General features: G+C 42.5%; 3 protein-coding genes across 3 annotated transcripts; 2 read left to right on the top strand and 1 right to left on the bottom strand.

Annotated features, from left to right (window-relative positions):
• Positions 1-360: 360 nt before the first annotated feature.
• LOC6042509 (S-phase kinase-associated protein 1) lies at positions 361-1560 on the bottom strand. The gene is made up of 2 exons (XM_001851684.2): positions 1364-1560; positions 361-1189 (listed from the first exon to the last, which is right to left on the bottom strand). The coding sequence occupies exon 2, from the start codon at positions 1156-1158 to the stop codon at positions 670-672; it is 489 nt and encodes a 162-aa protein (XP_001851731.1). The 5' UTR covers positions 1159-1189; positions 1364-1560; the 3' UTR covers positions 361-669.
• Positions 1561-9420: 7860 nt separating this feature from the next.
• On the top strand, positions 9421-10029 carry LOC6042510. The gene is made up of 2 exons (XM_001851691.2): positions 9421-9570; positions 9640-10029. Exons 1-2 carry the CDS (start codon positions 9530-9532, stop codon positions 9938-9940), a joined length of 342 nt encoding a protein of 113 aa, XP_001851742.2. The 5' UTR covers positions 9421-9529; the 3' UTR covers positions 9941-10029.
• A 452-nt stretch (positions 10030-10481) lies between these two features.
• On the top strand, positions 10482-12203 carry LOC6042511 (nuclear envelope integral membrane protein 1). Its single transcript, XM_001870632.2, is given in 4 exon segments — positions 10482-10682; positions 10746-11117; positions 11120-11212; positions 11215-12203. Coding segments are annotated over 4 exon segments (1428 nt in total). The 5' UTR covers positions 10482-10594; the 3' UTR covers positions 12090-12203.
• Positions 12204-17093: the final 4890 nt, after the last annotated feature.

Here is a 17093-nt window from a genome sequence, read left to right as displayed (position 1 = left end):
TTTTGAAACTTTGCCGTCCAACGAAACGAAACAGCTTGCCTTTGCATAAAACGACAAACCTTTTCTGGTTGGCCTGATCAGAAATTCCGTTGGAAATAAAAACTCCCCAAACACATTTTACGCTAACGTTTGCAATATAAGTGTAAACTAACCATTCTCGTGCGACGCTGTGTTGCACTTGGAATCAAGTGGCAATGAGTCAACAAGACTCAAGCTTTTTTCACTCACGTTGGGTAATCCTACACACCGTGGTGGGAGGGGAAATATGCCTATTCCTGTCACACTTGTGTTTTCGGCCCATCAGCACTTTTCGACTCTTTTGATTTCAAGATTTCTTTTCCTGAGAGCAAAACCAGCTGCTAGCTTGTAGTAATTAATGTTTTATTTTATAAGAAAAACAAAGTTCCTTCGCGCTGCGGTGCGGTCAGGCGTGTGTGTGTGTGTGCAGCTCTATCGCTCTCTCTAGTCCAATTTTGGTGATTAGTTACATGTAAGGTGTAATATTATTTGAAATCGACAAACTATTTCGAACTGCTTCTGTACAGGAGAGGGAGGATTCGATGCGGCACGTTCGTTTGGATGATTTTAAGAGGATGTTTGTCGCACTTTCAAAAAAGGTTGGGATAAAATCAACAAAAAAAAAGAGGGGGAAAAGGTCAGTTCCGGGCCTTACTTCTCCTCGCACCACTCGTTCTCCTTGCGCACCTGTTCCTCCTCGGCGGGCGTAAAGTCGTTCTTGATGTTGAACGTCTTGCGGATTTCCTCCGGGGTCTTGCCCTTGATCATGTTGGCCACGGTCTTGCAGGTGACGTCCAGCAGGCCCTTGATGTCCAGATAGTTCGCGGCCAGGATCAGCTCGAACAGCGTGCCCTGGTCCACCTTCAGGAAGTCCGCGTCCCACGAGCTGATGTCGTCCGTCCGCTTCTCCTTGTTCTCATCGTCCTCGGCCGGGGCCGGATCGTCCTTGTGGTAGGTGGCCCACTGCAGCACCTTCCGCAGGATGGCCGAGTTGACGTTCGGTAGCGGCACCACCTCGTCCTCGCCCTCGTCCATGCCCAAATCCTCCAGCATCGTCTTGATCGTGCCGGAACATTTCGCGATCTGCACGTCCGTGTCAAACACTTCCCCGTCGGAAGACTGCAGCTTGATGTTCGGCATCGTGTGTGTGTGTTTGTGCTATTAATAAAACCTGCGAACAGAAGCGAAAGGAAAAATCCTCAAATTACTCACTGTCTGCACTATCGATCCAACACAATTCTCGCACAATTTTTCAAGATGGAGGCCCTCTCCCAAAGCCTACTGCTCCAAACCCGCGGAAAACAAAAGAAACTCCACCATTCGCAGCAAGCTACGCTCAACTCACCTCGGACTAGGAAACTCGAAAGCACTTTTTTCCCGGAAAAACTCGGAAGTGACCTGCTTGCTACTATTTTCGTGTCTGAGCACACGCAACTTTTCTCCTTCTCGATCACTTTTCACTCTTTTTTCACACCCACGAAACTCGAGTGCGTCCGGTCGCGGCGATGGTTGCGTTTGTTCTGAGAGCCACTGAAAAGGTGGAAAAAGTACAGCACAAAAGGTTTTCGTCGTCGAAGCTCTCGAAGCCCGTACGTGTGAAGAAAAGAGCGAGGAACAAAAGAAATGGATACGAGTGTGTGTGCGAGTGTCACAACGGCGAGGCCGTTGCGGTACTAGAATTGAAAAGGTTGATTGTGTGGGAAAAAGCATAGACTAATTATATATAGATACGCCACTCCGCTGTTGGGGCTGGTGACGCTACCGCCACGCCAAAATTCCCCCTGGTGGCAATTTAAAGGTCCTAATTTTGGGTGTCTACCTTTGGAAATATTGGAAAAGTTTTTTCTCCCCAGTTTCAGTTCAATTGGTTCTGTTGCATCGTAGCAACATCTGCTTTTCAAACTTTATTTTCTGTCAAACCAAAAAGCACATCGTTGGTGTTTTTAGAATTCACTTAGAAAAATACGGTCCAGATGCTTCCGCCTAACTAAAATTCCATGAACGGAACCGGTTTCTCCGATGGTGCCCACTGTACGACGTGGATAAGTGCCGGCAAGTGAGTAGATTGAAGTTTCGCCAAAAATGACTCAAGGAAAAGCTTTGTTTTCACAGCCCCTCAGGATACGTTCAAAATCCCCATTGCAAGTGGAACCTGCACCGCAATCCAGAATCTGTCCTCCAGATACGACCTTATCCAGCAGACACATTTTCTCCAGCCACACCAACGCTTTTTCATTGTTCTCCGAAATGCAGCGACAATCCACCGGAAGTGAGCAGCTATGTCTTCGGCAGCGCAGTCTTCTTTGTGTGAACTCCAGCAATCTCTTGCAGAAGATCGGTTCCTCAAGAATCTGTCGTGTTCTACCGGCATTTCATTCCGATACTGAACGAGAATACTCGGACAAACAAAAATACCACGACGAATCAAGTGGCCTGCTGGCCTAGGTGTCAAGAACTAGTGAAAATGTTATGATTTTTCTGCAAATTTTAATTTATTATTCAACATGTAATGAAACCCAAGTAGTAGTGATTTGAAGATGCACAATAAAACGGTTCTGTCACTTTAAAAGCTCAAGGTTGTTTTTGCTCCATGCCATTTCGGGTCAGCCGGGTGATCAGAAGGAAGCTCCTCTCAATCCGACACGCATATGGCTGGATCAGTTTTGTGGTCACTTCTTATCTGGAAGAAGTTAAAATGGAGCCTCCCACACGATAAGGCTCACGACGAAGTTATTATACCAACCTTCACCAGCAAAAATCACCTTATAGCTCGGATTGCACTTAGATCGTACACCGTCGGTACCACACGGAACGTACCAACTGGGAGCGGCGCGAACTTGCATCTATTTCGCCACCAAGTGGGCACTGTTGGCCTCGGCTTGAAGTTGGGTCACATCCTCCTCTTTGGTTCCTTTGTATTGATCTGCGGCTCGGAATCGTCTCTGCAGCTGCCGTTACCGCTTGCGCTACTAGTTTACGCGAGAGGCCGAGCATCTTCCTCTTGTTTCGGAATTAATCCCAGAAAAATAATTTAAATACGAAACGAAAGCGCCATTTGAATCAACGTTTGTGACACTTGGCAAAACAGAAAATAAACAATGAACGGGCAAACACAGAGTACTTTGATCTTGTTTTAGAATTTAGTACCTGTAACTTGACTGTGGTGGCGCTCGGAGCGCTAAAGGGGTGTCGCCAACTGGATGTATGGAACAATCCCGAAGTGAGACATCTAGGTAATTAATAATCTATGGAAAAAGGTGGGACTGAAATGGTTTTGCTTGAGATTGGGGAACCTATCGGAAATTACGTAACGCATGTCGTAAATTCAAACAAAGCAAGTGTGTGCGGTGTGAGTTTGTCAACAAACAGTGTACCTTGCAGTGTTCCGAGAAATTTCAAGTGCAACATGGAGTTAAACTTTCTGTCAAGTTGCTGCAAAGTTTCTCGTGACAGCAGCGAAGTTAAACTTTCGCACCTGGCTTGGTGAACTTCACAGAAGCTTGACAAAAAGTTTAACCAAGAGTTTAACCGACGACACTATGTTGCACTTTTAATATTTATAATTATTTGCTTATATTGGCAATTTGCGGCGAGAAATATTAAGCTAACCTAGGACAGAAAGAGGAGAGACAGAATTGAAGATCGCGACAACAGTTTTTTCAAACCTTTTGTCACATGGTGGATAGATCCAGACAGGGCGCTGGCAGTTATAAGGGGAAAGGAGGTGAAGAAGCTAATACCCCGTTCGAACGGGCGAGTTATAGCCGGTTTTAACGAAAAGGTTTTAAGTTAAAACCAAGTTATATCCAAACCGTTCGCACGGGAGCGAGTGGTTATAACGGTTTTAACTATTTTGACAGATTACAGAAGGCTGTGATTATTTAGTGTTGTCATTCATTTTGATTTTTTATACGGTGATGCGGATTTTGGCCATCGTTTTCACTCTATCCGGTGAGGGCCGGGGTTTTTGGCCTTTTTCGCTTCCGGATCTGAGCAGAATGGCAAGTATTTAAAAATTAAATATTCAAAAGTTCGATGCTTTATGACTAATTTTATTTATAGTTTATTTATTGATTATTGGCCGGTTGGAATTGGTCTGCTGACTCCGAAGGTTCGGTCACCGCTGCAACCAACTGGGATTTACTTTAAGTTGGACGATCTGGTTGATCCGGAACTGCTTTTTAAGAATCTACCGGGACATGCTACCGAATCCCTCGACAACGTGATGGAACTGAGGCCGTTCGAAAGGTTGCGCCTCGTTGACTGGAGGTATGACGCGTCATGTGCTGAGCTGAACCCGGAAGGTGGCCCGGGAGCTGGTTATGGTCAAGGAGAAGAACGAGATTCTGCTGCTTCTGGGTATCGTCCTACTGTGGAGTGTTGGACGAGTCCGTTCTTGGCCTCAAGATCGACAACTTTCTGGAAGGTCGCCTGAAGATCCAAGTGTTCAGGCTATAATAGGTCATTTATCCAGGTCGCATGAAAAGTTAAATAAAGTCTGAGAGCAGTTCGAGGAGGGAGAGGGAGGGGGGTTCGCTTCATACGTACCGTCATCAGGGGTGACATTGGATCTGGGGGGTGAGATTGGGTCATACAAATTTCAGCATTTTTGTATGACCCAATTTCACCCCCAGACCCAATGTCACCCCTGATGACGGTACTAAGATACAATCAGATTGTTAACACCGAAAGCATCTCCAGAAACCGGCCAGGCCATCCAGAATGCTCTGAACTAAATGCGATTTTTTCGCGGGTTGCGCAAAGGGGTCATTTTTTATTAGGTGTAAATTTCCACGAGGTAAATTTATATAGTAGTACTGTTCTGTTCATGAATTTCACTCTGACTCCAAGTCGTCGTGAGACAAAAACGAACTTGTTCTACGCCAAAGCTACCGGCTGGAAATGACCAAGTATCAATGGAACAATCTATGTGCTTTTAACATTTGCTAATATTGTCAAAAACCGTTGTATTCACTAGCCCCGATGGGGTGTCCATCGAAGCACTGCGCCGAACAAAAATAAGACTCACTGCGTTGAAGATTTTAAAGCGCAACCATCCTCAAGCGAATGGACGCTTGCGAGATCTTGACAGGCAAATAATGCACCAGCAGTACCACCGTGATCAACGTTCGCCAGGAGAAGATACTGAAATGTTCCGAGACGACCCCCCCCCCCCCCCCTCTCCCATTCCTTCCCTTCCCATCCATTAATCCCCTAATCATATTTTATTATAGAATTTTAAAAGAACATGCGTCCACATCAACTTAACTGGAACGGAGTGAACCAATCAAATAAAAGCTGGCCGCCATTCCGTAACAACAGGTCCTTGCACTGCCCTAATAACACTTCCAGGGTATGCTTTCTATATGTCGTTCACCAATAAGGGTCGCATCTGGAACAGCAGAGCTAGCGGGTCACGCAGGTTGTAGGTTTGCGAGCCGCAGAACGCCAGTTTCGATTAAAACGGGCAAAGGTCCGTCTTGGGAACATCCAAGTGACAGGAACATTTGACCGATCAGCACGGTTTGAAATCCGTAAGAACTTGCTCAATCAGGGTGATATCGAAACTACAGATGCCAGCGCTCCGTTTACTACTTTGATTCGGACGGGCCACGGCGGCTTTGCATCCTCGATTCAGAATTTATCCGAAACGAGATTTTGTTCAACTATCTAAAAGTAATGATTATCAGAAAATACAAAGCAAATTCTATTATATTTTGAAACTCACGTGCTGCTACTTCTTGACTTGTTGTGTTCTCGCGATCCCATTGCTTCTGCTTGTCATTTTCCATGAAGGAATTAGCCAGAACGGAACAATTTATTGGATCAGAACGAAATGAAATCCGCACCTATCGTCAGTTTCAATCTACTGAAATCGAAACGAAACTTCGCTTAGATTTACTATGATGTTGGCTAAAAGATTTTTTTTTATTATTAGTTTGATTTGGTACATCAGTCTCGAAACTCACCAGTATATAATCAAAAATCCGATCCAAAAACGAAAATCACCAATCGAGACAAAAAAAAAAGTTATTTTGTTAGGTTCTCATGTCAAAATTTTTGAAGGATTAACCAAAGCCTACTAGTTTGATTTTTTGAAATTCCAGCAGTCAAATTCCCATTTCGAGCAGTTTTAACTTGGTAATAACTCTTAAAACCAGTTTTAATCTGACAGCTCGTTGTATGGGCAAAACCAGAGTTATAGCCGGTTTTAAGAGTTATAACCACTTTTGGTCTTATAACCGGCTATAATTCGCCCGTGCGAACGGGGTATAAGGGCCATTCATTCTAAGTGTAATATTTTGTTGAACTAGCTTTTTAGGGGTCTTCCCTTGGTTGACAATATACATCGAGTCAATTCAACGCAAAATTTTGAGTTGTTTCAATTGTTTTTGAGGGTTATTTCAACAAAAAATCGTAAAGTAAATATTGTAAATATTGTTGATTCCAACAGACCTGATTTTTTTTTGCGTGATCATACTGGTCATGTGTATCATAACCACCTGCACCTTTTTTGCCTTCCTTACCTTACCGAGGAAAGGCTATAAAATCACTCGAAAAATGAACTTCTTAATTTGACCTCGTAGACCTACCTTCACGTATCCCTTTCGACTCAGAATCAAATTCTGAGCAAATGTCTGTGCGTGCGTATGTCTGTAAGTCCGTGCACCGAAAAAAATGCACTCGATTATCTCCGGACTGGCTTAACCGATTTGGGCCATTCTGGTCTCATTCGATCCGTCTTAGGGTCCCACAAGACCTATATTAACTATTATGAAGTTTTGTTAAGTATTTCAAAAGTTACGCTAAAAAAACGATTCTGGCCAAGATTCTGGCTAAAGTTTGAAAGATTGTAAAAAGGGTGGTTTTTGTAAGAAAACCCGTCTGATCATACATTTTTAGAAAGGTATTTGAAAGACCTTTTTAATGAGCTCAAAACATTGAAAATCAAAAGTTATGAGCACTTTAGTGTCATTTGTACACATTTTAGAGGCCGGATCTCAAATATGTTGATGAAAAAGTTGTCCGGATTTATCATGCGACCCATCGTTGGATAGGTAATCAAAAGACGTTTCCAACAAGCACAAAAGATTGAAGATCTGAGAACCCTATCAAAAGTTATGAGCACCTAAGTGTCGTTTGTACACATTTCAGAGGCCGGATCTCAAATATGTTGATGAAAAAGTTGTCCGGATCTATCATGCGACCCATCGTTGGATAGGTAATCAAAAGACCTTTCCAACAAGCCCAAAAGATTGAAGATCTGATAACCCTATCAAAAGTTATGAGCACCTAAGTGTCATTTGTTCACATTTCAGAGGCCGGATCTCAAATATTTTGATGAAAAAGTTTTTCGGATCTATCCGGAGATCTGGCTCCCGGGATTTTGTTGATTTGAAACTCCCGGGAAAAATGAACAGATATATTTTTTTACTGCCTTAAGCGGTATACGCACTTCGGAAGGAACCGGTCAACAAAAAAATCAAATGGGCAGCAGCGGCAGCGCAAGCAAGTCAGAGAGGGTGAAGAAAAGCCCCAAGAAATCACTCCCTCTCCTTTGTTCTGCTGTTCGTAAAGCTGTTTCTTGACCCCTTTCCTTCCGATCCCCGCATAGTCATGAACTATATAACTACTTTATGACAAATAGTTACTCAACTATTTATCAAATGGTCTCTACTATTCATTAAATTGTAACCCAACTATATATGTACGATATATCAAACCATTAATTCCATTCCCAAAATAGTTTTGGTCGATTTTACTATATGAGAAATTAGTTGTTAGGCAGAAAACTATATGAGGTTTTCATACATATGTAAATATTTTTATAAACTTGGATTTTACGTCAAATAGTCATTGCCCAAAAAATTGACTATTCCCTATATAGTTTCTGAAAAACTACTTTACCGACACTACTTTGCCGACACTTTAAAAAGACCGCAAAAATGAACCCTACAATTGTTGTGATAACTACTTCGGATATAATCAAATTTGATTTTTAAGTTCTATCGATAGTTGGTGAATGTTTACCGCCATTATATGTGATGTTATTTACGTTGCTGCCGAACTGCTGCCGCCTTATCCGATTGATCTATATCTGTTGGTGGTTTTCAGTGGTTTTGGTGACATGTTGTGTTAGAAGGAGCAAGCTCGGGGCAAGTATTTTTCGATAAGTCCAAGTAGTCCAAACAATTGACTCATTTTATAGTGAACAGTAATAGTCCACCATGTAGTACACATATTTTTGGTGTATGGTAAGAACAGCATGCCTACTTTTTCTGGAATAGTGAAAGTCAATTTCATGAGCCCTCGTAACATTTTTCTTCTTTTGGGGAGTTTTCTGATAATCTGAGGAAAAGTGGGGTGTTGAAGGTTCTCTATCATCCAGAGGAATCGACTGTGATCAATTTACTTGATAAAAGTTGAAATTTTGTACCAATCGTTTAACATATAGTTGGATTATATAACAAACTGTAATTGTACTCCATACTGTTGAAATATTGTTTGAACTATTTGGACTTATAGAAATTTTTAATTCAAAATAGTATGGTGTATAGTAATTTTACTTCATGTAAGTTGACAAATTATTTGGATTATACAAACTTATCGAAAAAATGTGGCCGCCATCAATTGTGTTCTACTATAGCATTTATAGTAGGTTTTAGTTCTTACAGGTTCTGACTATAAAAATCTAAAATCTGTGGAATTTTGCTATATTGTTCTCAATAAAGTTGATAAATTGTTTGAACTATTTGGACTTGTACATTTTTTCGTTGAGTCACGTTGTCTAAACAATCCGAACTGTTTAGTGTAAGGTTATTGTACCCCAAATAGTTCAAAAATAGTTAGAATCATTAGATTTACTTCAATAAAAACGTCATCATTTGACGATCAGTTTCGTTATGGTTTTGTATAGTGCCGTAACTATATGATAATGGTTAAGTATGTGGTAACTACATCTCTTTTAGTAGTAATATAGTTTGGACTATTCCCCCGATGGTTTTTGATTATGCGGGTCTGCATACTAGCCTTTAAGGCTTAAAAAACTTTACGGTATAACGTCGTCGGTATAACTATTGAAAGTGAACAATTTTCATGAAACAACCCCGTAGGTGTTGTTCTAATATTACGTCCAATGATTTTTGGGATTCTAGACCCCATACTCCATGTAGATATGTTGTAAGATGTAAAATTTAGATAAAATTTGTAAATTTGACATTCTTACTACAGAAACAAATATGTACATAATTGTGAGGAAGGCACCAACCACCATCGGTGGATTAAGTAACGTTTTTGTTGTACAAATTAGCGGTTACAGTCCATCTAAATGACCCCCCGTTCTAGTACCTCTTTTGTGCCATCACAAAATTGGCGCGCGTTTTGTTGACAACAAACCATCACCGTCGACGTTCAGCACAGTTCAGCTTACAACTTCTGCGCGTGTGGATGTTTTGTTTGTAACGGCTTTTGGCTAGAGTTTCCTAGTTTGTACACGACCTCTTTTTGCAGAATGGCCCCTGTTACAAGAAAAAGCGTCGCCGATAAGCGCGGGTGAGTAAAAATTGTAAAAAGAAGTGCCTTTTCGGATTTTGATGTTGACCCGTTTGGTCTGCTTCGTAGATCGGACGAGCCCGTTGCCGCTGAACCGCCCGCACCAAAGATTCCTCCGCCGCGCCGGGGTGTGGTCGGTGGGGAAGCGGAAAACGTCCGGGTGGTCAACTTGCCTAGCCCTCCGAAACGTGCTCTTGAGAAACCAAAGGAGGAGGAGAAGGAAGAGGTTACAGACGATGAAGTTATTGATGTGGAGGATTATGACGAGAAGTGTCGTATGATCCGCATTATAATTAGGGCCCTTCGGGCCGAACTGGGCGTTAAAAAGGAGAAGCGGTCGAAAACGGTTAAAATTAAACAAGAACCGTGAATCGTTGCAAACATTGGTTTTTGACTGTAATCATAATTTCTGTATTTAACTTTTGCGACGAAATATAACCATAATCTGAGCCGTTGATTGAATACGTTCACCTTTTCATTGAAATCAAGCAAAACAATGTAAAAGGGCCCAAGCCAAAGTGTAAGCAAAGAGTCTATCCTGCTCACGTCAGTTGATGTTTATGTTAGGAACGAGCAGGATAGACTCTTTGTTTACACTTCGGCTTCGGTCCTTTTACAATGTTTTGCTAGAAATTGCCATTTCAAGCAAAACAATTTAAATAGGCCAAACCCGAAGTGTACACAGTCTGTCCTGCTTCCGTCAGTGAATGTTTACATTAGGAACGAGCAGGACAGACTCTTTGTTTACACTTCGGCTTTGGCCTATTTACATTGTTTTGCTTGATTTGCAAACCACCACGCGTTTAAACGTTGAGCACATGATTTTGAAAATGGAAACAAATCTGGCAACCCTATTGTCTTACAACAATTGTAGCGCTCCCTGGCAAAACGTCAAACCATTCTGACATAACCTCAAACAAGTCGGTTGTTTACGTTCGCGCTGCATCAGTCAGTCAGTTTTCAGTTGTTTGATGCCAAACGATTTCGCCGCCGGTTGCAACGGATTTCAAGGCTGTCTGGCAAAATGCATCTTCCGCCGTGCCTTTTGGCGTCGCTGTTGCTCGTACTCGGCACCGGTTCCATCTGCCGGGCGGCCACTCAAGGAGTGGGAGGTGAGTTTTGGTTTGTTTTTGGAGTTTTTTATGGGTGAGTAACGAAAGTGGTTCTATTTTTAGTGCACTACCTGGAGCCGGATGGCGTCATCGCGTACAAGCCTGACCCGAACCGGATTTTTCGTCCCGGGTTGAGGACCTACTGCTACCGAGGGAAGGACAAGCAGCTGGGGCGGTTGTTCCAGACGATTATTTTGAATTTTGAGTGCGACCATGACGATTTTAGCCAGTACGAGGGCGGCAACCCGGAGGAAGTCCGAGCGCACCACGAAACGGAGCAGAGTCTGTTTTCGTTCAACTTCCTGTCCAACAGCCGGAAGAAGGTCATTAAGCTGGATCCGTTCAATCAGAGCTGCATCGGGGTGGTTTCCGGTGAGGCGTACGTGGTTCGGTTGAACCTAATCCGGATCGACTTTTGGCGGATTATTCTGCTTGCGGCGGGGTGTTTGTGTTTCTGTCGGCGGCCAAACTGTCGGACAACGCGCTGTTCTACTACATTTGTGGAATTTTCCTGGGCGTTTTCGCCAGCTTTTGGTGGTTGTCTATTTGACCAGCAAGATCTTCCCCCGGAAGCCGATGATGTACGGTGTAATGCTGGGCGGATGGACGCTCGGGATCTACTTTGCCCAGATGCTGTTCGACAACTTGCGACTGATCTTTGTCACGTACCAGTTGTACGTGTTTTGGTACGTCCTCGTGACCGGATTCATCAGCTTCGTTGTGTGCTACCGAATGGGTCCTCCGAAGAACCAGCGCAGCAAGGACCTCATCAAGTGGAGCCTCCAACTAGCCGCGATCGGCGCAATCTTCTTCTCGTCCGCCTACCGGGAGGCCACCACCGGATTCTGCATCGCCCTCTTCGTCTGCTACTACTTCCCGCGAACCCTCCTCGCCAGAGTCAGCTCGCTTTACCGGCGTCGATTCCCGCCCAAGCGACGCCTCCTAACCGTCGAAGAGTTCAACGAGCAAGGTGCCCGCGAAACCATCAAAGCCCTCGACGAACTGCGCGAGTTCTGCAGCAGTCCCAACTGCAAGCAGTGGAACACGGTGCTCAAGCTGAAAGATCCCGTCCGATTCGCGTCCTTCATGGAGGGCTCCTCGCATCTGATTGACGACGAAATTCTCGAGTACGAAACGTCCCACTTTAACGTGGACATCAGTGACGACGACGACGACGACGATGAGGAGCAGGACGAGGCAACTCCAACTGCGAGATACCGGAAGTTTGCGGCCCAGCGATCGGCCACGAATGGACGCGTACCGGCAGCAGCAGCTGGTGGTACAACGAGCACTCCGACGACGGCGCGACCGACGATTGGCGGCAGAAGCAGTCGAAGTAGAAGTAGACAACCGGTGCCGACGGCGCCCCCGCGTAACGAGATTGAGCTGAGCGACGACGAGGACTGATGGGATTTGGCGTCAAGTTTTCTAATTTATTCTTCAAAATGTATTGTAAATAAAATTTCTGGTTTCCGTCATGCGTTGGAGGTAGAATACTTAATAAATGAGTAAACCACATGAGTCATCTTCTTTTGTTGCTGTCTGCTTCATTCTAGACACATTCAATACTCTCTTTTAAACTTTCTGAACAATAAATTTAGTGTATGTAGACGCAAAACGTAAAACTGAATAAAATAATAGTTAGTTAATAACTTTAACCAACGATTTTTTTTTTGTTGTCATACCAAATGTCTTGAAAGTTTAACCAACTAAGTGAATTTATATAAAGATGAACAGAAAACGGCAGTTATCTTAAAAAAAAAGCATTACAATAGTTTTGTTTTTGTTAGTTCGACTTATTCGTTAAGAAAAGTCTAATTGTATGAAAAAATCTAAAATCTAACATAGATTCCTTTTGATAAGAATTTAGTTATTAGGACCGTCTCTAAATTTTAAAAATTTGCATCTTTGATTTTTTTTGAATTTTTGATTTTTGAATATTTTTTTTTATATAAATTCTTAAATTCCTAAACTGCCGCTCTAATCTAGTCCGTCCCATATGTAAAAAAAGCAAGCCGAGAAAACGCAAGGCAAATTTGTCCCGCCCATAAGGCTACACCTGGGTGATGAAAATAGAGAATGCGTAACGTGATTTTTGAATGATCCCACTTTGTTTACATCTACAAAGTAGGAGCACAGTCTGTGGTAGGAGGCTGTTCAAGCACAAGCATGACTTTTTTCTTACTGGTAAATGAGCTGTTTCATAATCAGTGGTATGCGAGGTGGTATGTGTTTTATTTTGTATACTTTTTGATAAATTCCCTGGCAGATTTTGGAATCTTGCAGCTCTTCCTGGTCCAGCGAAAAAAACAACGTTAATTGTAGGGAAGCTGATCAAGCATACTGAACCAGTAGGTTTTCAAACGGAATCAAACAATTAAGACAGCTTCTGGATGAATACAACCGCATCGACTCCATAAGCAACTTCCATTAATAATATATAAAAAAAAATACGATTCCGCCTTCAACTTTCTTAAGATTTCTTGATTTAAACTTAAGGTCCTCAAAAGCCACAAATTTTTCATTATTGCAAAAAAAAACAACAATTTTTAATGATCGATAGCAATACTCACTAGAATACTCCCTACTTTTGGCGAACAGTAAATTGGTTCCACTTTGACAGTTCAAAATTGAGGCCGTTTTGCGAACCACTATTCAGCACCCAGGGCTACACACAAAGAAAAATTACTCTAAATTTAAAAAGATCGTTCGTTGGATTCAAAGTTCGCGTTGGTGAATATTCGTAGAAAGTTCAAACTTTTCAATTTAAAAGTTGGAAAGTTTTTGATACTACCATGCATTTATGGAACAAAATCGTTGTATTGGTAAAACTATTTTACTTTTAATTGAAAAAGAAACCTTTTATGGCAAGAATACACAACTTTTATCACTACATGGATAATTTCAGAAAAATGTGCTTGGTTTTTTACATTTATTTAAAAAAAATTAAACAGTATGTTAGAAAAACACTTTTTATTTGTATTTAACGCTTCTGCACTAGCTTCTGCTTCATACGGTACGCCACCGGTCACTTCCGAATACCCCAGGCTGGACGGTTCCGGATGGAGGCTTCGACGCGCGACAGCAATGTAACACGATGGTCACGTTTCCGGCCTCAATCAGGACAGTCTTGGAGGAGTTGGCCATTGATTCGGGAAGGGTGGTCGACGTTTTCCGGCTGGAAAGTAAAGTGCCTGAACGGGGAGTTCCCGATCCTGTAAGGGCATCCGGAACATGGAGTTGACGAGGCCCTCGGAACGGAGTTTGATTTTGAGCACTACATCTTACTTCGAGAATGACACAGATTTTTTTTTGGCTCACTGTCCAGATTCATTCGGCTGAAGCTGCGCCGTCGCGACGTGAATATTTGTGGGCGGGAAGTTGCTAAAAGAGATGGAAAGTAAGTGAAGTTGGCTAGCCACTGCACACATTCTCTCAATACTCACCGGCGCTGTAAACCGCCTGCACCGAGTGCAACATCTGCGCTGACCACCTCCGATTATGTAGCTTTGCGTCGTCCTTCTCTTCGTCGGAGGACCATCGTAAAAATTAACTATCCCGTACTTGTCCAAAAACCAGACGTTAATGCTTTTTCCGTCAACTTCCATTGAAGAGACTGCACACTTTTCGTGTCAGCTTAAGAAATTCAATCAATTTCGACAAAAACCCGATAAAATGGCCAAGCGTACCAGGAAAGTTGGAATCGTCGGCAAGTATGGTTCTTCAACACAAACTCGTTGTTCATGCAACGCTTCGGCAGAGACATCTCTTCGATAATCTAGCCCCAGTCCTCGCGGGAATCGACCTTCAACCACCAACCCCGGGCCACCACCGCCGAATACAACCGGTGCGAATCCACATTCCGACCTCCCATCCTACAAAAACAAACGAAATCAATCACAAACCCCACAAAACACCCAAGCTTCCTTCTTACCCATTCCGGTAGTGGAACAGCTGCTGTTCCTGCAGGAAGCTCACCTTGCCCTTTTTGAGCATTTGACCTCGTCCCGTACCCGCACCACCATCCTTCGAAGGCGTTCCGCTGCTGCTGTTTGGCTCACGAAGGTTTCCGCGTCCGAGTCCTGGCTGCTGCCGCGGTCGGCTTTGCTTTGCGTCCTAGACTCACCAGCACCACCGGACCCACCAAAGTGTTTGTTTACATTTGCGACTTAAGGCTAGTATGCAGATCGGAAGGAAAGGGGTCAAGAAACAGCTTTACGAACAGCGGAACAAAGGAGAGGGAGCGATTTCTTGGGTCTTTTCTTCACCCTCTCTGACTTGCTTGCGCTGCCGCTGCTGCCCATTTGATTTTTTTCTTGACCGGTTCCTTCCGAAGTGCGTATACCGCTTTAGGCGTACACGGTTACACGAGAACGTCAAAATGAAAGAAATTTTACAGTCGAATTAAAAGTAAAAACTTTTAAATCAGTGAGCAATGAGATTTTCAAAAACTGCAGCAGTAAAAGTTTTCATTTTCAAAACAAGAAAAAAACTTTTAACGTAGCAAATTTTAACAACTTTTTAATTCAAAAGTAAGTTACTTTTGTCATTACCGTAATATTTTTTTGTGTGTACGTGTTAGGAATTCACGAAAAAGTGGAATTTGCTACAGGTTTCTAGAATAAAGTACTAAATTTTATTGTTTTTGGATCCTAAAATTAAGCTAAAATTTGTGATATTTGTGGTGATAATTGCATTCGATCGTAATATTTCCATCGTAATTTCTCGAACATCCAAAATATCAAAATCGCACAGTAGCACCAACATTAGAAAACAAATGTGGCTGTCATGCCATAGAGTTATCTACGTGCGCATGTATTGCGTGTACATACACGAAAAAAGTGAGGTTAAATTTTGTACCGACCAGCAAATCAAATGGTGTGCTAGTGTGCGTGAGAGCGGGCTTAGATAACTCTATAGCACACTTCTTTCGTAATATTGGTACCACTGTGTGATTTTGACATTTCGGACGTTCACCATTAGAACGCCATCTTCACTGAAAATCAACATTACACACTGTTCAGTTCACTTTTACACACTTGTACACACGAAAGTGTGTAATCATACTTGAACTGAAAAATCCCATACAAGTGTGTAAAAGTGAACTGAAAAAGTGTAATGCTGTTTACCAGTGTTCGCTTAAAAACCTAGATAGTAGATTAAGATCGTTCGATCGTAATTTCTTGGTCTTTCATCGACAAATTACGACCGACGACAATATCCCAGATACGAGATTTTCTTACAGAATTGGTTCTGTAAGAATCCTGCTAGAATGATTCTAGCAGCAATGTCAGAATTCTGTAAGAATTTTGCAAGAATTTTCTAGCAGAAAAATACTGCTACCTGATTGGCTGGCGTTTTACCGGTTCAAATCATGTTGCAACTAGATTAATTTTCGCTATTTTTTCTGTTTCGACCATTTGAACAAGATGGACGTTTTTTTTTTTGAGAGAAAAAAAAATTCCTGGATGTCTGGTTAAACTTCGGTATAGCTGGCTCCGAGGACAATTTGGAGATTCCGCTGGAAATCATAACTCAGCTGACAGATAAAAACACAATCGCAGGTAAGCCATCACTCCCATCATTCCGGCATACTTTTCGAATAGAACTTAACCAAAAACTTAACCTACTTTTTCGCTCTTTGCAGGCATGGCTCTGCAGTTTTGGCGACATCCAGACCTCGAATCTGATGTCTGGATTCTCTCATCGGCATCATTGGACGCGACACTAATATTCTAAACCCGGGCTACTCGGACAGATTGGCAATGGTAAACAGTGTGTGCTACCGAAGGATCAACAGCTGCCTCCATGTAAAATTAAAAGTGATGTGACCGGAATTGAAGCAGAAAATGACTAGTAATGATCAGAGAAATAAATTTTGATCGAAATGAAATTTTATTTTGCTTAAATTTATTCAACAATAAAATTCCGACATAATTCTAGCAGGATTCTAGCAGAAAAATTTGCTGTCTAATTCTAGCAAAATTCTTACAGAATTCTAGCAGGATGGCCTGTCAGAATAGTTCTAGCAAAATTCTAGCAGGGTTCTTACAAAACCGGTTGCTTTCACCGGGTTCTGCTAGAACCGGTTATTGCATTTGAGCTAGAATCCTCTAAGAATTCTTGCAAAGATCTGGCAAAATGATGGCAGCGTTCTAGTAAGAATTATTTTGCTCTGCTAGAATTCTGTAAGAATCCTGCGAGAACGCCGTGACTGGGATGGATTCGACCCAGTCACGGCGTTCTCAAAGGATTCTTACAGAATTCTAGCAGAGCGAAAATATTCTTACTAGAACGCTGCTATCATCCTGCCAGATCTTTGCAAGAATTCTTAAAGAATTCTAGCTCAAATGCAATAACCGGTTCTAGCAGGAGCTGGCGAAATCAATCGGTTCTCTCAGAATCCTGCTA

This window comes from Culex quinquefasciatus, chromosome 1 (assembly GCF_015732765.1).
Source record: "Culex quinquefasciatus strain JHB chromosome 1, VPISU_Cqui_1.0_pri_paternal, whole genome shotgun sequence".
NCBI classification, from domain to species: Eukaryota; Metazoa; Arthropoda; class Insecta; order Diptera; family Culicidae; genus Culex; species Culex quinquefasciatus.
Note: the sequence above shows the minus strand (reverse complement) of the source record. Positions and strands in the feature narration are given on the sequence as shown.